A 22,010-nucleotide genomic window follows, 5' to 3' on the forward strand; every position below is an offset into this window, starting at 1 on the left:
CTACATGCCGTATTAAATAATCCATATAAAATCAATAAACAAATAATTACGTAGTTGTTTTTAATATTTGGTCTAATTTTTTCCAAATGGTTTGCACACAGACATAAAAAGAAATTTTTAAAAAGACATAAAACAGGATAGAAGAGATTTTTCTTTTCAAATCAAAGCTTTTAAAATCAAAATTATGAGATCCAAAGTCAAACATTAGACCTGCTAAGTCACAGCATAACCTAGTTAAGGCAAAAAATTCAAAGCTAGCAAACCTAAATATAAACCTAAACTATATGTAGAAATTAAGAGATGTTTATGAGATTTTAAAAAATTATTTATTTATGTAGCAGTTTTCAAAAATAGAAGTCACAAAGTGCTTTATACAGATAATAATCTAAGTAAGAGGTGTCAAACATGGCCCAGTGGCCAAACCCAGACACAGGCTGACAACAGGTGTAGTTCAACACACTGTAAAGTGCAAGCGATGAAGTCAGTGGTTATCACAGTGTTTCAGTAGCAGAAATTCAATGCTCCTCATTTTGATACCAGATTGGTTTCATCTTTCTTAAGATCTTGGTAGTGGCTCAGCTGGGTGTTTTCAGATTGTACTTGAACTGGCTCAGAAACACTCCTGGTCTAAGATAAGAGATACAGCTGCAAAATTTAAAATACTACGAATACACGAAAGACCTATGACAGTATATGCAATTGATTAAGGGGAACATCTGCACCATATATTAAAATGCAATAATAAAAAAAAAGCTAAACGTCTTTGTTTGTTTGGTGTATTTTTTTTCTAAATAAGCTGTAAGATGTACATTGGCAGGAACCTTGGGTAAAATCCAAAAAGTTCTTTTGTTTGATTGTTGTTTTTGTGCAAATTAACTTTGTATGTTTTGCACATATTGGGCTGAAATAAACAATTTTAGCAAGAGGCAGATGACTGAAGAAAATAAGTGAGAGAGGAGGACAGATAGAGAGAAAGATAATCAGGAAGTGCATAGGACCGGTAAGGAGGAAATGAAGGGAGCGATGAAGAAAATTAAGAGTGAAAAGGCAGTTGGTCCAGTGACATACCTGTAAAGGAATGGTGATGTCTAGGAGAGAGAACAGGGGACTTTTTAACCAGACTGGTTAACACATTCTTGGAGAGTGAGAGGATGCCTGAGGAATGAAGGAAAAACTTTATTTCTTTTCCATTTGACATTAGAATTGACGAGATTAAAGGAACACCTCAGGCTGAGATGGTTTGAGCATGAGCGGAGGGCAGATGTTGGATATACTATGCAAAGGATTTTGAAGAAGGAGCTTCCAGGCAGGAGGAAAAGAGGAACAGCACAGAGAAGGTTCATGGGAGTAGGCACATGCAGGGGTTGGTGTGACAGAGAAGGACACTGCAAACAGGAAGAGATGGAGGCAGTGAAGTGGTAAATTGGGGTTATATATTTATACTCCTTACACTGAGACAAAACATACAAAGCAGGTCCTCTATACCATGGCTCTGAAGAAGTGTTTTTTGTCTGCTATGAATGTAAAGGAATTGTTTTTGGTGAATGACATAATTGCAGAAATTAGCAGTAATAAAAACACTGAAAAAATGTCTTGATGCATGCTTAGTCATCCAGGTAAGTAAATCCCAAAAGGTTGATTCTGTTCATCTGCGCGTAGCGTTTTCAGTGGAGAAATGTTTCATCACTCATCCAAGTGACTTCTTCAGTCTCAGCTGACTGCAGGTTTCCCCAACCTAAACAGTACATTTGGACAATGACTGAAACTAGCTCATTCAATGAACAATGGACTGTGAGGCCAGTTCCTTGAGCATTAATATGCAAGTTTCTATGACCATTGATCAACAACCACTGATCAAAGCCCATTGATGAATTGAGTAGGTGGTCAAATGATTCAGTTGTACCACTACAGACCACCTGTAGATAGACATGTTGATGATTAAGATCATTTTCATATTACTATATACGATAATATATTCCTTAGTGACACCTGCTGCTGGCAGCGCTGGCTACAGTTCATTCTTTGTGATCTGAACTCCCCCACTCCACCACCTCCCCCCCACACACATCCACATTGCTAAGTATAACTCCCATCACTGAATGAATCACGTCTTCAATTACAGCCTGACTCTGAAGGCAGTAAATCAGCTTTATCTAAATCCTTTAATAGCTCTATCACTGAGCAAGCAGATGGATGAACCAAACTGCAAACAGAGGGCACAAACACACACACACACACACACACACACACACACACACACACACACACACACACGTAGGAAAATATTTAGTATACACATCCAGAAATGCATACACTATTATATATTGTACATATATTTATTAGTTTCAGGTTGGCCATTCTTGTATTTTGCTCGTTTGTGTTGTTGTGTTTGCACATCTCTGTTGCTTGTGGGGCTCGCACACAAGAATTTCACTCGCATGTGCTGTGCCAGTGTGCCTGCACATGTGATGTGACAATAAAAAGTGATTTGATTTGATTTGATTTGATTTGAAATGCAATGAATGAGGTCTGGGAGCACACAAACCCCAACATTTATCAGATCACTAAAGAGTGTTGTAATTAAACTAAGATGTAATGGAGTTCAGCTTCTAAGGCTTTGTATCCCACAAACAGCCTCTGTTAAATGGACATAGTGATGTCAAACTGGGCTAAGAAGCTAAACACAGTAAGATGCTGTTAAATCTCATATAATAGTCAGACTGTTAGCACAGTGACAGCTGGTGCTCTGCTCTCTCTGCAGGAGGGCTAGGCAACGCAGGGACCACGATGGGGTCTATCCCACAAAAAAAAACCTGCACCAGGAACACTTTACAGGAAAACTCCAAAACTTCAAAATGAAAACCTATAACAAGGGTATCAAATATAAGGCAGAGAAGCCAGAATTGGGCCGCTACAGTATCTGGCCCAATGGACGGCTTTGGAAAATGTGAAGTAAGGCATACATTTTGGACTGCGCTGTATTTTAATAAATTTAACTGTTCCTCTTGCTGATAAACTTCTCCCATGGCCATTCGTATTGCACCAAAGTATTTGCTGTATTTGTGCAAAATCTATTAGTTTATAGTATATGTATAGTATTTGTTACTTAATTATAATCCAAATCCAATTTGGGATCTGGACTTAATTATACTTCAAATTATATTTCAAAACTTACATTTTAACTACTGATTTTATCTACTGTTCCTTTCTTTTTTTCCATTTTAAATCATGCTTTTTTATTTGTTTTTGTTTTTTAATGTCTCTGTAAAGCACTTTGAATTACCTTGCTGTTGAATTGTGCTATATAAATAAACTTGCCATACTATCTGTAATTAAGTAACAGACAAAATTAAATAACAGAAAAGGTCCTGTTTTTTTTTACTATCAGCTATAGAAATTATGATCTTTCCGTAAAGAACAGAACCTTTCTGTTTTACAGCACAGTCTGGGAAATGATCTACCAGAACCTTTTCTGTAATTTTACACATTTATTTCTTACAGTTTAAGCCCAAACAGTCATAGTGACACATTTATTTGATCTATGACTGCAGCTTTTCTTTATCATACAGAAAAACTAAGAAATACTGTTTCACTGGTCCAGCTCACTTCACATCAAAATGGGCTGCATGTTTGTGGCCCACAGTTTAAAATGACTTTAATATCACTGTCCTATAAGGTCTGATGTTTACATCGCAGGAGTCTGTCAGTCACTCAGTTCTTATCTTGTCCTTCACTCTGGTATATTTGGAACAGCCTAATGATCAGTCTGATCCCAAAGTGAATCCTGTTTCAATCCTCTGCCCTCTTAGACCTACTGAGATCTCAAGCAACAGTACAAGGTCTTATGCCCTTTTCTTGTGATGAAGAAATTGACTGGCTTACATAGCTCAACATACTTTTTTCTTGCTGGGATTTTGTTGTGAAGATTGATTTTTAGTAATATGAGGGAAAACTAAGCTAAACAGCCATGCAAGAATTTAAATATTCTGATCTTATCAAACCTACCCAGTCTTGGACATTTAGAGGAAAAGAGGAATTACTTACAGATAACAAAACATTTTTACCACAAAAAAGAAACAAACAAAAAACAAGCAAATATTTATATATTCAGTCTGTGTGAATGGATGGGTGTAGGTTTTATTTGATCACTGGAGAAGGGATGCATTAAGTGGAGTGTTATACAGTGTTATTCCTGACACTAAAAGCCACAGGCTGCAATGCTTTACATCTTCAACCTCTTTAGCCCCTTGTTCTTCTCCATACACTTTGGAAGTAGGTGAAACTGGAAAAAATGTGGAATGCACTGAATATTTCTCACTTTCAGAGTGTAAGGAGTTGATAACTCTGTCTGACATCAGGCTGCTTTTTGGGTTTCTTGTTTTGAGGAAGTCATTTGCTTTAATGTGCACGTGGCACTTTTAATGGTTCAGATATGTTTCTGATCATGTTGGAAAGTCTCTGCATGTTTCGTAACAGCTCTGCTGTATTATTGAGGCTGATTGAAAACAAGAAGGACTAGCAACAATGGCTTCAGATTAGTTAGGAAACTGGCAACAACTCAATAAACTCTGAGAAAAAGTTTCAATACAGAAAAAAAGTTCCTTCATTTTAAGGAATATAAAAAAAATGCCTGCGACCTCTTGACTAACTTAATATGAATGAGAACAGCACCAAACCTGTCTGTCTCTTTCAAGAAAAGTGTTTTTCCCCAAAAGCTGATGAAACAACAACATCCCCATTCTTAAAAGTTAGTGTTCAAACTGTTCAATTAAACTTTTAGCCCTTCTTTTCTCAGTGAAGTGTGTAGACTGAAGCCTGGTCACAGTTCAGCTGCTAGAAGCAACAATTATATAATTTTTATATTTCCTTACAGCCAATAAAAAAATTGATGCAGAAAATTCCAAACACTTATGGAGAGTAATTATGAATACTTTAGTCACATGTCCTATAAATTATGGCTGAATCTAAGAAAAAACAGCAAAGCTTTGCTTTATTTTTTTATCTGCTTTACAGTCTCATCCACCATCGATTTGTTCTCAGCTGTCTGTTCACCAGAGCACCACAGGGACATTTCTGGGGCCAGAAGCAGAATATGATCTCCTCTAAAACCACCCCCAACCTGCTGTCCTTTCCCTAAGCTGCATTGCTGGGATGATGTCCGTCTGATGCAAACTCAAATATACTGCTCTGATTAATAAACTGCAGGTGATGAGAATCAAAAAGGTACTTGAAAAGAAACCAGGTGATTTTTTTAAGTAAAGTAGATACAAATCTGTTCTGTTTTTTCTTTCTAGATTATACCATTTATTAGGACTTCCATATTTCTTAAGCAATTAATATATTCAGGCCTGTGTAATGGACAATGAAAAAAACAAAAAACAAGAAGAAAGGTTCTGAAAAAAAGACTGAACAATAATCCAGTTTTCATATTTAACACAAATGAGTCCATGTTCTTGAAAGAAAAAAACCCACTCCAGTAAAACAGGGAAACCTGTTTCAATTCCTTTAATTTTAAATATGTTTATATTGTCTATCCTGTAAAATAGTCAGATGTCTATTCATATTAATGTACAGAATTCACCTGCTTGCTGCTACTACTGCACATTCACCCAATGTATATACTACACACACACACACACACACACACACACACACACACACACACACACATACACACATAAATATATATATATAAAAAAATAAAAAAAAACACCCAGCACGCCCCTGTGGGCGGTTTATCCTTCAAGCTCAGGTCCTCTACCAGAGGCCTGGGAGCTTGAGGGTCCTGCGCAGTATCTTAGCTGTTCCCAGGACTGCGCTCTTCTGGACAGAGATCTCCGATGTTATTCCCGGGATCTGCTGGAGCCACTCGCCTAGCTTGGGAGTCACCGCACCTAGTGCTCCGATTACCACGGGGACCACCGTTACCTTCACCCTCCACATCCTCTCGAGCTCTTCTCTGAGCCCTTGGTATTTCTCCAGCTTCTCGTGTTCCTTCTTCCTGATATTGCTGTCATTCGGAACCGCTACATCGATCACTACGGCCATCTTCTTCTGTTTGTCTACCACCACTATGTCCGGTTGGTTAGCCACCACCATTTTGTCCGTCTGTATCTGGAAGTCCCACAGGATCTTAGCTCGGTCATTCTCCACCACCCTTGGGGGCATCTCCCATTTTGACCTCGGGACTTCCAGGTTATACTCGGCACAGATGTTCCTGTACACTATGCCGGCCACTTGGTTATGGCGTTCCATGTATGCCTTGCCTGCTAGCATCTTGCACCCTGCTGTTATGTGCTGGATTGTCTCTGGGGCATCTTTACACAGCCTGCACCTGGGGTCTTGCCTGGTGTGATAGACCCCAGCCTCTATGGATCTTGTGCTCAGAGCTTGTTCTTGTGCTGCCATGATTAGTGCCTCTGTGCTGTCTTTCAGTCCAGCTTTGTCCAGCCACTGGTAGGATTTCTGGATATCAGCCACCTCCTCTATCTGCCGGTGGTACATACCGTGCAGGGGCCTGTCCTTCCATGATGGTTCCTCGTCTCCCTCCTCTTTCTTGGGTTTCTGCTGCCTGAGGTATTCACTGAGCACTCGGTCAGTTGGGGCCATCTTCCTAATGTATTCTTGGATGTTCGTTGTCTCATCCTGGACTGTGGTGCTGACACTCACCAGTCCCCGGCCCCCTTCCTTCCGCTTAGCGTACAGCCTCAGGGTGCTGGATTTGGGGTGAAACCCTCCATGCATGGTAAGGAGCTTTCTTGTCTTTATGTCAGTGGCTTCTATCTCCTCCTTTGGCCAGCCTATTACCCCAGCAGGGTACCTGATCACGGGCAGGGCGTACGTGTTGATGGCCCGGATCTTGTTCTTACCATTCAGCTGACTCCTCAGGACTTGCCTGACCCTCTGCAGGTACTTGGTGGTTGCAGCTTTTCTTGCGGCCTCTTCATGGTTCCCATTCGCCTGTGGGATCCCCAAGTACTTGTAACTGTCCTCTATGTCTGCAATGTTGCCTTCTGGTAGTTCAATCCCCTCAGTTCTGACTACCTTCCCTCTCTTTGTTACCATCCGACTACACTTCTCCAGTCCGAACGACATTCCAATGTCATTGCTGTATAGCCTGGTAGTGTGGATCAGTGAATCAATGTCTCGTTCACTCTTGGCATACAGCTTGATGTCATCCATGTACAGGAGGTGGCTGACAACTGCTCCGTTCTGTAGTCGGTATCCGTAGCCAGTCTTGTTAATGATCTCACTGAGGGGGTTCAGGCCTATGCAGAACAGCAGTGGGGACAGAGCATCTCCTTGGTAGATCCCGCACTTGATGGTGACTTGTGCTATGGGCTTGGAGTTGGCCTCTAGTGTTGTACGCCACATCCCCATTGAGTTCCTGATGAAGGCTCTTAGGGTCCCATTGATCTTGTACAATTCTAGGCATTCCAGTATCCAGCTGTGGGGCATTGAGTCATAGGCCTTCTTGTAATCAATCCAGGCAGTGCACAGGTTGGTCAGTCTGGTCTTGCAGTCTCGGCTGATTGTTCTGTCTACCAGTAGCTGGTGTTTTGCGCCTCTGGTATTCTTGCCAATTCCTTTCTGTGTCCCGCTCATGTATTGACCCATGTGCCTGTTCATCTTAGCCGATATGATGCCTGACAGGAGCTTCCATGTAGTACTGAGGCAGGTTATTGGTCGGTAGTTGGAGGGGACCGGTCCCTTCTTGGGGTCCTTGGGGATCAGGACCGTCCGGCCTTCAGTTAGCCATTCCGGGTGTCTCTCGTTAACTAGCAGCTGGTTCATTTGTGCTGCCAGACGCTCGTGGAGTGCAGTCAGCTTCTTCAGCCAGTAGGCGTGAACCATGTCGGGCCCTGGTGCTGTCCAACTCTTCATACTGGAGACCCTTTCTTGGATATCTGCCACTGTGATGGTTACTGGACCCTGTTCAGGGAGGTCGCTGTGGTCAGCCCTCAGATCCTCTAGCCACTGAGCATTGCCGTTATGGGTTGCATCCTTCTCCCATATGCTCTTCCAGTATTGCTCCGTCTCCAGCCTTGGTGGTGCTGTTCTCTTATTGTTCCCTTGCCACTGAGAGTACACCTTTGCTGGTTCTGTGGAGAACAGCTGGTTTATTCTCCTGCCTTCTATCTCTCTGGTGTACCTCCTCAAGCGGCTGGCCAAGGCTGTGAGTCTTTGCTTGGCAGTTTCCAAGGCCTCAGGTATGGACAGCTTGCTGTATTTCTTAGGCACCTTATTTGTCGCACCTTTCTGCAACTCCGTTAGTTGGCTAACCTCCCTTCGTGCTACTTTGATCTTGCCCTCTAGCCTCCTTCTCCATGGAGGGTACTGCCCCTTGTCGCTGTTCAACTTGTAGCCAAGCATCTCACTGATCACTGTTGCCGTATTGTAGATCAGCTTGTTAGTGTCGGTAATCGTGGTTGTAGGTATTGCCCGTAGTGCTGCATTAACATCATCTAGCAGACCTTCTGAGGGAACTTCACGTAATCTTGGTAACCGGCTACGCGGGATCCAGGTTTCAAGCTTGGCCATGATCCTATTTTTCAGGTCAGTTCCTCTCGCACTCAACGATCCTTCTCCTATCGCACTTGGGGCTATGTACCCAATCTCGGGTGGGGGTGATGATATCTCCCCCCTGACCTGGCGTCCTGACTCCTCCTTGCCGTAGCATTTGTGTTGTACCTCGTCAATCTATATATATATATATATATATATATATATATATATATATATATATATATATATATACAGCAATGACATTGGAATGTCGTTCGGACTGGAGAAGTGTAGTCGGATGGTAACAAAGAGAGGGAAGGTAGTCAGAACTGAGGGGATTGAACTACCAGAAGGCAACATTGCAGACATAGAGGACAGTTACAAGTACTTGGGGATCCCACAGGCGAATGGGAACCATGAAGAGGCCGCAAGAAAAGCTGCAACCACCAAGTACCTGCAGAGGGTCAGGCAAGTCCTGAGGAGTCAGCTGAACGGTAAGAACAAGATCCGGGCCATCAACACGTACGCCCTGCCCGTGATCAGGTACCCTGCTGGGGTAATAGGCTGGCCAAAGGAGGAGATAGAAGCCACTGACATAAAGACAAGAAAGCTCCTTACCATGCATGGAGGGTTTCACCCCAAATCCAGCACCCTGAGGCTGTACGCTAAGCGGAAGGAAGGGGGCCGGGGACTGGTGAGTGTCAGCACCACAGTCCAGGATGAGACAACGAACATCCAAGAATACATTAGGAAGATGGCCCCAACTGACCGAGTGCTCAGTGAATACCTCAGGCAGCAGAAACCCAAGAAAGAGGAGGGAGACGAGGAACCATCATGGAAGGACAGGCCCCTGCACGGTATATATATATATATATATATATATATATATATATATATATATATATATAATGTTTTTCTCAGGCTACATTTCACTGTGTGTTATACTTGTATAACTATGCATGTGACAAATAAAGAACCTTAACCTTAACCTTTAAACCATAGCAAAGGATAAAAACAAAACAACATAACAGAGAAATTGCGTGGTTTACAAAAAAGCATCTTTTCTCATAGATCCATATTCTAAACAAAATTCAGCCCTTTTGACTTTCATGATACCGTTTCATGGAAGATTTGACATCATTTGTTTTATCTTGTGTTTAACGTTTGGTTTATGAGGGTTTTATTTCACCAAAACAGTGCTTCTAGCTTTTATGTTAGCTTATATATTTGTGTTCTTCTGTATATAAACTAAGTAGAAATAGATTTGGGTCTATAGTAGAATTTCCTCACACGTCCCTTTGAGCTCTGAGGGAGTTAGCCATATTTGTATTTGTGCGTTAATCTGAGGTATTTTCACTGTCTGGGTGGTTTCTAGTCCTGCAATCTTTGTGCAATACGTTTAGATTATTATGTGAACTCTTGCAAAGAGGATGTAAACAGATTATAGGATTTTGGTATAAAGTAATTTTCTTTGTCATTATTATTTGAAGAGGTGTTTGTATGTGAAATATGTTGTGCTTTAATACCAACTTTGTAACACGTTACTCGTATCTACTTTTTTTTTACATTTAAAAAAGTGCTTACATTTTTATCGTCAGTGTTAATCACGTTATATATTTTTAATAATTCATAATTCTGTTTGTATCTATGTATTTATCTTTTAAGCTCATTACTTTTTCCGAGTCTGACTTAGCTCAGCAGTGGGTGGTGCTCATGTCAGCTGGTCAGTGAACGCATCCCTCCGGCTGTCTATCGTTCAGTGAACGCACCACCGCTGTCTGCTCTCTAGTTACAGTATGGCGGCTGGGACTTGCGGAGGAGGACAACTTCTTCTAGATTCCTTCCACAAAACTGTTGGAAGGCGACGGCATTAATATAAAACTTATAGCGGCAACCACGAGGTACACTGCAACAGACGACAGCGGCATAACTTGTGTTTCTTACTGGGGCTTTCCCCAGAAAATAATCGGACTGGTGTGTGATGCGTGAGGACCCGCAGTCAAGAAACTCCCCGGATTTTTCCGCGTCGGTTTCTGCTTTGACTGTCAGTTAGCCGGCTAGCTGCTAGGTAGCTCCCTTCAATGCTAACGCTCGCCTGCAGAGCTCTATATTAGCAAAAAGAAGCGCTAGCGTGTTGCTTTTATTTACTCCAGGTGACAGGGATGGTATACCGTATCCATTCGGTAAGCGGACTGGTTGAAAAAGATGGGGAGAAAAAATTTGTGGACCTGGAAGATAACTTTGTCAGTACTCATTAGCCTAGCCTAGCTTAACCTAGCTTTCTAGTACAACGCCAAAAGAGAGTTAGCGCTTCGCCTGTCCACCAGCGAGTTAGCCAATTAGCATTTTAGTTGCACAAGACGACCAGATAATCCTCCCCTGTTCATCCCGGTGGATGGTTTTGAAACGTCTCCGCTGACTAATTCAGACGAAGAGTGGGCATTGAGCTGCTTTAGTTTTATAACTCAGGGGTGTTTTGGCGTTCGGGCTCGCTAGGTGTTCTCTGGTGGAGGGAGTGGTGAAGGTAGGGAGATAGGAAGGTAGCTAAGGTTCCCTGCATCAGGGCAACAAGGTCACTCAGATTATGAAGACCCATACATGTCAACTACACATATAGATGACACTTTAGTAAATGACAGACGCGTGTGTGTTGTGTGTATGTGTGTATAGGGTGATGAACGCTGGGGTGTGTGCCTGCTGTTAGCTTGCTGCAAGAGAAGACAACACAGCTCAGAAGCGCGCAATAATTGGACCTACTGCTCTTGATATACGTTAAACAGACAGTTTAGTCAGCACAGAAGGAGTTTGATGGACGTGAGGGGCTGTCAGTGCTATACTCACTCATGTATGTCTTGACACATGGCAGCTTGGTCTGTACATAGTGCCTGCTGTCACATATAAGCGTCGTTATGTAGCTTCGGTGGGCAGTCAGTGAGGGGAATGTCCTGTCTTTTTTTATACCTGTTGGTTTGTTTTTTATTTCTCACACACAAGAGAGGACCATGTTTACTAGTTAGTGCCTAGAAGATTAGAGGACTAACATTTCAGCCTACAGATAGGCCGCAGATATCGTAGATTATTCCTATTTTTTTTTGGAGGAGGGACTCCACCAGAAAAACCTGCCACTCTGGATCAAGAAAACTTGCCCCTCGTCACTGGTTGGAGTAATACTCTCAAGCCAAAATCAATGCCTTCAGCGCTGGCAATATTCGCCTGCCGACCCAACTCGCACCCATTCCAGGAGCGGCATGTGTACCTGGATGAGCCCGTCAAGATCGGCAGGTCGGTGGCTCGGTGCCGGCCAGCCCAGAACAACGCCACCTTCGACTGCAAGGTGCTGTCCAGGAATCACGCTCTGGTGTGGTTTGACCACAAGACTGGCAAGGTAAGCGGCAACAGCACTGAAAATTAATTTACTCAAATTGCTTTACTTTGGTTTTTATGTGGGCCTGAAACTACAGTAGATAGTTACTTTACTCCATGTGTCTGTGAAGGTTCTCAGTCATCCAGGTGATCGTAGTCAAAGGAGCTTGCAAAGAAAAGCGTCTGGACTAACTTAAATTTACTCCATGTCTTCTTATGGGTTGGCCAAATAAAGAGAACCACCAGTGAGAAATATCACCTCATTGGTTTGCATCTTTAAATAGACAGGAATAAAAGCCCTATAAAGAGGAATTTTGCAATGTTAGCTGCTCATCTTGTTTACTTATATTTTCCATGAATGAGCCCAATTAGCTCACAACCTTTCTTTTACTGTGTAAATAAGGTTATTACCTAAGAGCTTAAAATGTTGCAGGAGATCCAACTTATTCCAAACTGAATCATGGTAACCCTTACATCAACTTGGGATAATTTAATATGCCTTATAATTCTGACTTGAATATTTATAAATCATTTTTACCTTCATGAATCCAGGTAGCAGATTTTAATACAGCTATCATTATTAATACTAATAATGATAGTGTTGCTGTGGATTTAACAGGCTGCTGTTCAAAGTTTGAAATATATGAGCAGGTTGTGGGATGAAATGAAAAAGCAATGTTAACAACAGTATAATCTGTGACAATAATCTGTGTCACTATCTGTGTCAGTTATGCTGATGGATTAGTTTGTGTCACTATGAATTGTGGGGAGGCATTGTCTCTTTAGTTATAAAGGAAGTGCTGTAGCACATGTTTTTAGTGTTTAGAGCAGGGGTGGGAAATTGATTTTTTCCAAGGTGGCCACATGAGAAACTGACCCTTGTGGAGGGCCACACCAATAAACTGAACTCAGATATGCTCAGTTTTCTCTTCTTTTTCTCACGTGAGCCCTTGGGAAAATGTATTTCTGCCCACAGTTTAGAGAGTTCAACCAGCTCTTCTTATTGCTTCCTCGTCACTTCTGTTAGGAACCTCCATAAGAACAGCTGATGCTGTGACTAGTCGGGGCTTTTTCTGGTTCATAATAAACTTTTAAGCGATTGGGGCACTAAGCAGGATTAGTGAGTGTGTAGTTGAGGTAGGGTAGCTTACTTAACAAATGTGTGCATTTTGCTGATATTGCCCAGCTTTTAATTTTTAAAAAAGGAAGTTTTCAGCAAATTAAATACGGCTTTAAAACCACTTAATTGATAACTCTTTGTTCTGTGGACTGATGTGACTGAACGACTTTGGAGAAAATCTTCACACATATGTTTTTAAATTTAAAGTAGTTGACTTAACCTGCTATCTAAAATTACATAATTGAAAAGGATCAGGATTTAAAGATGCACCAGTTGGAATTTTCTTCAATTTTAACTGATAGCATATACCCACTCTGCTTCAATGCAACGTTTTACTTTCATAATAAAATAAATTGTTAAATTTAAGAATTTTCCCCCAAACTGCAGTACATTACAAGATCTTCTCTCATTGGAAAATTGAAAATAAAGTTTGCTGTCACTGGAAAGAGTTACAAATAATTGAATGAAAATGAGGTGCTGTACACCTACCTTTACCTGTCATATTTTATGTAGGCAAACAATGTCAAGTTCAACAGATTTATATAACAAACCAAATGTCAGGTACTTGCATCATTTCCTAGTATTTTTATAACTTCACCAGATAACAGGGCATTGACCCTTCTCTCTTTTCCCACTCATCTCCGTAATTTGTCTCGTAATTGCTTTGATCTTTTGCTCACGCTGAGGCTGCTGGCTTGTGTCTGGCTCTAAGATCTGGATAGTTGTAGCTTTAACCACTTTTCCTTTGTTAGGTTCTTTGTCTCAGTGGGATTGTTGTTATGAGCTTTTTCACTCTTGTGTTTTACTTTGGCGAACTGTGTCTTCACTTGCAGTGATGAGGTTAGATGGTTTTGACATAGTGTGTGGTTGTGCATGTGCATATGATGATTTGTCTGCATTGCTGTGTGCATGTGTTGTGCATACATGAACTAGCCTTTTCTCAGTCAGGGCAGAAAACGCTGGCCAAGTTCCTGATTGGGGAGTTGATCGGTGCATCTCTACTGAGTTGGGACCTTTTTGTAGTTACAAATCCAAATTTTGCAGCAACATATTAATGACTAACCTGGCATTATGGATGCATCAACTCAGACTTGTCTTTCTATCAAATGATGGCATTTATCTCTGCCCATCAGGGACCCTAAAAAGCAAGATTTTCACCAAGAACGATTTACTAAATCTGTAGCCAGGCAGTACATTATTAAATGTCAACTGGCCCAACTTAGGAGCCCTCCAAATGTTGCTGCTATTTAGATGTTAGTTTTCATTTATATCTGCACTTATAAAACAGCTGTACATTTTATTTTTTTTCTTTCGTTCTGTTTTTTTAAATAAATACTTCTGACTAACTTCCAGTGGATTCCTAACTCGGCTAAACTTTGTGAATTCTCTCTTTCATGGATGACTTGGTGTTAAAGTTTATTGTAACAGCCACACTAATCATTTTATTGGAGCTGAAAGAGTTTGGACTGTTTAACTGTCAGTATGGTCCCCGTGTTCGATTTTTGGGAACTGAAGGAGACTTTGGACCTGGACATGTATAACTGCCAATAACTGAAACAGAGGTTGAAATCACAATACAAACTTCTCCCATCTCATAGTGTGGGACCATCATTTCATACCATAATACTCATGTGGAAGTGATAATTTATTCTCACTTATTTTAAGTTTGATCAGGCAATACATGGACTGAAAATCTAAATTGTTGCACTCTTAGCCATTAAGAGTGCTCTTGGTTCTAAACCAAAAAGATAAAATGAAAATTTAGTGTATCTGCCAGGTTTTCTTATAAATGGGATGTATTTATTTATTTATTTAAATAAATAATGTGTCTTTCTTCTGAATTATTTAAGTAATTTCTGTCATTAGAAAGTGGACAGTAAAGCCAAGAATCTGTTAAATGCAGAGAATGAGATAAAAATAGTTGTAGGACTCATTTTTCAGACCAGGGGCTAAACTTAGTCCAGGGCTAACCAAAATTCAAAGCAGATATTCATTGAATGCAGCCCACATTCCAGTCTACGATTAGACTTAATCCCTTTCAGGGGAGCCAAACTGTTGTTTTGTTAAAAGGCACAGGTCTGAATGTAAATTGGGCATATAAAATCTGTGCGTTGTTGCATCTGTAGTTTCTCTGCTGAACAGGTTAAACAGGCTGAGACAGCCACGGGATTACCCAGCACTGTGGTATGCAGGGACTTTGAAATACCCTCTGTATGTCTGTGTGTGTGTGTGTGTGTGTGTAAAGGCAGCACAGGCTATTTATAACGACACTGGCAGCGTCATCCTTTCCTCTGTTCAGGAATAAACGCACATGCAGACTCACACTGATCTGTAGGATCTTACCATGCACACATGCTGCTGAATGTATTGAAACAGGGGAGTAATGATTTGAGATTATTGGTTTATCACTTGAGTTTTTATTATTACCAGGGAAGTTTTTTTTCTTATGGCTCATGAAAAGGTTGTATTTGCTCTCTATATGTGTGATTAATACAGTCAGTTGAATTTTAATGTAATAAATGTAGGACCTAGATAATTCTTTTCCTGTAGAATGAGGTTTTGTTTGTGGCGGTGTCGGGGCAAAGGGCATGTGTCCACACACAAGCATGTCCGTGTCAGGTAATGTTTCGCAGTTTTTCATTAGGTTCTTTATTTTTAACTTTTCACAGTGCTTCACACTGGTTTTACTTGTGAAGCAAACAGGTATACATGCACGCACGCTAATAAGAGTTTTTTTCCCTTACAGTCAGTATTTTCACATCAAAAGACCAATAAATCCTTCATTAAATTGCCTGCATGGAGAGTTTCAATGTGAAGGAAAGTGATGTTTTTTTCTGCTTCCATCCACTGATATAAAAAAATATATATCTGTAGATACTAATTATTCTCGCATATTTGGATTATAAATATAAAAGTTCATATCTCCAAAAAAACAGTATTACTATAGATTAAGCTTCCCAGTAGTATATGAAGTCGAATGACCACTACCTTGCGTTCTAGTATTATTACCTGTTTTGCAATTAACTCGCATAGATTGCATGGGACTAAGGCAGCAGAAATATGTATTAGGATAATGCTACACACACACACACACACACACACTCACTCACTCACTCACTCACTCACTCTAAAAGTGGCTTGCCTAACCTGTACCTCATAACCGTAGTTTCCTCTTGCAGAAACAATGTTTGTGTGTCACATGACTCTGCAGTTTTAGTTCTTGTAAAAATCAGTCTAATGTGAAAGGGTTTGAGGAGTGATTGCTGTTTGGTTATTCACTATACATATATATATCTCCCAGCCATATATACGTGTGTATACATGTATATGTATATACGTGTGTATATACATGTATATACGTGTGTGTATACATGTATATACGTGTGTGTACACATGTATATACGTGTGTGTACACATGTATATACGTGTGTGTACACATGTATATACGTGTGTGTACACATGTATATACGTGTGTGTACACATGCTATCAACACCTACACCCTGCCCGTGATCAGGTACCCAGCTGGTATAATAAGTTGGCCAAAGGAGGAGATAGAAGCCACTGACATCAAGACAAGGAAGCTCCTTGTTTCACCCCAAGTCCAGCACCCTGAGGCTGTACGCTAAGCGGATGGAAGGAGGCCGGGGACTGGTGAGTGTCAGCACCACAGTCCAGGATGAGACGACGAACATCCACGAATACATCACGAAGATGGCCCCAACTGACAGCGTGCTCAGTGAATACCTCAGGCAGCAGAAACCCAAGAAAGAGAAGGATGGCGAGGAACCATCATGGAAGGACAGGCCCCTGCACAGTATGTACCACCGGCAGATAGAGGAGGTGGCTGATATCCAGAAATCCTACCAGTGGCTGGACAAAGCTGGACTGAAAGACAGCACAGAGACACTAATCATGGCAGCACAGGAACAAGCTCTGAGCACAAGACCCACAGAGGCTGGGGTCTATCACACCAGGCAAGACCCCAGGTGCAGGCTGTGTAAAGATGCCCCTGAGACAATCCAGCACATAACAGCATGGTGCAAGATGCTAGCAGGCAAGGCATACATGGAACGCCATAACAAAGTGGGCGGCATAGTGTATAGCAGGGGTGTCAAACTCAAATACACAGTGGGCCAAAATTCAAAACTGGAACAAAGTCGCGGGCTAACATTAATATTTATTTTAAAAAAAACTTCCTCCAGATATAAAAATGAATCTTTTCTTATGGACTCAAACAAGTTTAGCTGGAAAACTGAATTTGGAACAAGCATAGCTTAATACTAAACAATATATATATATTAGCTGTATAATACCAGTAGGCCAGCTCTAATAGTAATTTGGTATGGCTTCGCGGGCCAAATGTAATTAGGCTGCGGGCCAAATTTGGCCCGCGGGCCAGAGTTTGACACCTATGGTGTATAGGAACATCTGTGCCGAGTATAACCTGGAAGTTCCGAGGTCAAAACGGGAGATGCCCCCAAGGGTGGTGGAGAATGACTGAGCTGAGATCCTGTGGGACTTCCAGATGCAGACAGACAAAATGGTGGTGGCAAACTAACCGGACATAGTGGTGGTAGACAAACGGCCATAGTGATAGATATAGCGGTTCTGTATGACAGCAACATCAGGAAGATGGAACACGAGAAGCTGGAGAAGTACCAAAGGCTCAGAGAAGAGCTCGAGAGGATGTGGAGGATGAAGGTAACAGTGGTCCCAGTGGTAATCGGAGCACTAGGTGCAGTGACTCCTGAGAGAGATGGGGGTATTTATGCACTTCAAAACTGGAACTACTAGTGACCTTAACTACTGGTTGTTATATTGTTCTTACCTCAGGTTTTTTGTTTTGTTCTCTTTCAGCTATAACATTTCTGTCAATTCTGCTCTCTTTGTTTGTGTTTTATTGCTTTTCTTTTCTCTTTTTTCCATATGGTAAATGGCCTGTATTTGTACAGCGCTTTACTAGTCCCTAAGGACCCCAAAGCGCTTCACACATCCAGTCATCCACCCATTCACGCACACATTCACACACTGGTGATGGCAAGCTACATTGTAGCCACAGCCACCCTGGGGCGCACTGAGAGATGCGAGGCTGCCAGACACTGGCGCCACCGGGCCCTCTGACCACCACCAGTAGGCAACGGGTGAAGTGTCTTGCCCAAGGATACAACAACCGAGACTGTCCAAGCCGGGGCTCGAACCGGCAACCTTCCGATTACAAGGCGAACTCCCAACTCTTGAGCCACGATCATTTCCATATTCTATTCTTTCCCACCTCACCTCAGACTTGTCTTTGGGCTGTTTCTTCACATTAATGAAGGTAATCTTAACTGCTTGAAGAAGCTCTTTCTTTTTTTTCTTTTTCCTTTTTTTTTTTGGCCTGTCCCGTTTGGCTCTTTTGCCATCAGAATTGTTGTCTAAAGGCAAAGAAAGATGCCCAACGGATTTACTTTACCAAACTGACCATCCCAGCCTTGCCGTAATGGTCCATTTGATTCACCTTTTATTGTTTATTTTATTTTCACTTACTGAATACGGGACAGACTTGACTGGGGGAAAGAAGGGGAGAAAGAAAGAGGGAAAGAGAAACAGCTGAGAAGAGGGACAGGGGAGAAGGGCAAAAGACAAAAACCAACAGAACGGGCAGAGAAAAAAAAATGCATATATCAATCACCTGGATCACCTGCTGAGAAAGAAAAAAGAAAACAAGCAGAAGAGAACAAGAGTAATAGAATAAACAACATCACAATGATATATGGGAATATGACAGTAAATACTAAATGTTAAACATTATTGTGCAGCACATAAGATCAACAGAACACAGTGTGCTTTGAGGTAGGAGCCAAAAAGGGTGTAGTTTGTGGGTGTGATCACCCGTGTGTACACCTGTGAGCATGGACACGCTTGTTTTTTGTTTTTTAAAAGGTTCCTTCATGTAATAATCTGCTAGAGGGTGTGGTGGGGGGGGGCACAGCCCCGTCCTCCAGGGCATGAAGCAGGTGTGGAGGAGATCAAAACTCCAGACATCCAGAGGCCCCCAGAACACAAGAGACCAAGGAAGACCAACAGAGGGGCAGCTAGAAGAAGAAGTTCTTTCTGAGGTGGTTTCTAATCACTTCATGTGTATTTATACACTTTGAACTTGCAGCCCATGTTTAATTACCTCTAACGTCTCTGAAACTTGACTGTGAGAAGCTCATAGTCTGGCAGAAAGAGCACACCAGGTCAGACATAGTCCTGAACATTATTAGTGTGGATTTGCACCTGTTAAACAATTTTTGTTTTTTTTAAATCTATAATAGCAGTTGCCTATTGACTCAAAGATGTTTCAACATCTCCCATAGTAGTCAGGACGGCAATGCCTTTATCACTTTCTGTCTGAGATCTGTGAGTGTGAGGGACATATTTCATATGTAACAAAAAGAGGCAATGATTGCCCACTATGTCAGAATAAACTGACATAAACATGTCTAACCATATTCTGCACATGTATATGGATCTAGCCTGCAAGAAATGAGGGTTGCTGATTTTAGCTCTGCTAGCCACAATCACCAAAGCTCTCAAGTACACATGCAGTATTTTTATGGCCAATGTTTAACGTCATCTACCTGACTGTGGTCAGTTTACTAATGTTTGTGAGTGTTTGCTGGTTTTTCTACTTAGTTGATTCGTCTGACACCCTAGACTTCAAGCAGACAGGGAGCACTGACCTTTTACATTTGGTCAGGTTATAGTGTCTCAGTCAGACTGAGAGACTAACTCTATGCTTGCACGCTATGCCGTGGACTCCTGGTGCCGCTAACTACTGCAGAGGAAGGATGAGCTAATTGACATGAACGCAGCTGGTGAGATGAATATCTGAAGGGCTCTGAGAGAAAATAATGAAGTGTTTATTTAGGTAGTAGCCATCATGGGAAGGTCAGACTCGACCCAGCTGCTTCTCTCTTAACCCTGGAGGTCCTGGGACTTCAGTTTAGGAACGGTATGGCTTCAAGAGCTCCAGACAGTCAGACAGATTGATTTGTAGCAAGAGGATATGTCAGTCAGTCATGTTTTCTACTTTCCTCAAAGCGCTTTAAAAATTCCTGATAAATGTGACTAATTGATAACACTCTGTCTGTGCACATATCCCATTAAATTTCCCGCTGTTTGTCATTACTCACTACTCTTACACCTGATCTTTGTTTACATGTCATAAAAAATGTGGGTAGTGCACCAAAATGTTATAAATGAATGAATAGGGTTATTATAATGTTATAAGTTAATCTAGAAACGACAAATGTAAATAATTTTCCTTCAAAGTGGCCCCAGAGAACCACATGTCCTACCTAATTAGAAATGGTTCTTAGCAGACTTGTCTTGGATCAGAATGGCTGCTTATAGGGCGGTGTAAAGAGCTGTGACTGAATATTAAAAATCTGATTTATATATAATTGAATATTAACAGTTTTCCTTGTTTCATGGATGGATGTTAAAGGAGTGAATATATACATAAGCAGACTTGGTTCTTGCACAGTTTTGTCTGAACCAATTTTTGCCAGTTTGAAAACCATAAATGTAATTTTAGCTTTAATAAATGAAAAATAAAATTATTTTCCATTTTCCCCATTGGCAGGACTGTATGACTGTCATAATATTTCAAACCTACCCAGCCTTTTTAAGTAGATGGTAGTCAAAAAAATAGGGTGGACTTTATATAATATAATATAAATAAAGGAAGCTTTACGTCAGATTATATCAGGTTTACGTCCCACCTCACTGACATGAATCATAGGAACAGTTTTCCCAGTTGGGTTGGGCAGTGTGTTTAAAATTTTCCGCCAGACAATTGCTGATATATTGGTAAAAGTAAAAGCCTAACCTCACCCATTACCACCGACACCACCACATGAAGAGTTGGTCATAATAGTGAAGAGAGCCAATATATTTGTCCATTTTCCTAACTCTTTTTACAGGTCAGTGTCTGTAGCCACTGACCAGTTTGTCAGTCGGATGGACTCGCAGGCAGATACTTGTCAGATTAAATCCTATTTAGACTTAGTGAGGTGATCCCTCTAATACAGCTGTATTACTCACTAGTTATCCCACCAGTCATTCATTCATCCAGTGTGTTTGTATGCTGAGAACCCTAACACGTGCCAGTAGACCAGATCAGACCAGACTTAGCATCCTGCAGGACATAGACATGACTGCACAAGCCAACTCTTCTTGTTTTCTTTCTTTTCTTTTTTCTGTCAACATCTGCTTGTTGTAGGTTTTAAAAAAAAAAAAAGTAAATCATTCTATTTTTATTTATACTGAACATAGAGCTGGGCGATAGAACGATAACGATATGTATCGCGATATAACTTTTACTCGATAGAGAAATTAAGCTATCGCGATAGACCTCGCTGAATCACGTGAAAGAGTATGCAGAGAGTTTACAGATGAGAAGCAAAAAAGAGCCGTCAGGTGCTAAATAAATAAACCTTTGACTCAAACTTTTGAAAGAAAATGGTAGCTGTTACAACTTATGTCTAAAAATGTATAGTTTCATGCATCGGTTAAAACACTCGACTCCAGGTAAAGGACGCCCAGCTGGAAAAACGTCACGCAAGTCGAGTTGCCCGAGATTCACAGAATTGACAGAAAATGTTACATTTTTGTGATTTATATCGTTATCGGACGATATCAGGATATGAGATTTTGGTCATATCACACAGCCCTACGTCGGTATGTCACGCGTTGGGAATGAGAATGCTCTGTATATGAATCATGTTAAATACTTTTTTACCATTTTCATAAAACAAAATTTTCATAAAACTAAAGTCAATGATGAGGAAGGTAGCCAATGTGGATTTTAACACAGCATCATTGGTAGTTAGATCATGATTAAAGGCAGCCAAAGAGCTGGTCAGTCATCCAGGCAGCTGGTGGAAAGCAGTGCTGACAGCAGAGCAGAGTTGTTGTCTGGTGTCAATAATCCACGGCATGGTAATAACCTCAGCATGAATGCCAACAAGGCACAAGAACGTTGCTATACAG

The 22,010-nt window shown here is 41.2% G+C and overlaps 1 protein-coding gene across 8 annotated transcripts in view; it reads left to right on the plus strand.

Moving 5' to 3' along the window:
- Window positions 1-10,244: 10,244 nt before the first annotated feature.
- Window positions 10,245-22,010, plus strand: part of slmapa (sarcolemma associated protein a) — an 84,411-nt gene continuing 72,645 nt past the window's right edge. For 6 of the 8 annotated variants that reach the window (XM_085274612.1, XM_085274615.1, XM_085274616.1 and 3 more), the window contains exon 1: window positions 10,246-11,890. In XM_085274612.1, coding sequence (XP_085130738.1) covers window positions 11,693-11,890 — 198 coding nt within the window. In that variant the 5' untranslated portion in view covers window positions 10,246-11,692. Of the gene's footprint in view, window positions 11,891-22,010 lie in introns of all 8 variants that reach the window. The other 2 variants (XM_085274613.1, XM_085274614.1) reach the window with 2 other exon arrangements.

This window comes from Mchenga conophoros, linkage group LG5 (assembly GCF_057382185.1).
Source record: "Mchenga conophoros isolate Kocher_MC1m ecotype Shallow Benthic linkage group LG5, M_conophoros_male_GT1.1, whole genome shotgun sequence".
In the NCBI taxonomy this organism is placed as follows: domain Eukaryota; kingdom Metazoa; phylum Chordata; class Actinopteri; order Cichliformes; family Cichlidae; genus Mchenga; species Mchenga conophoros.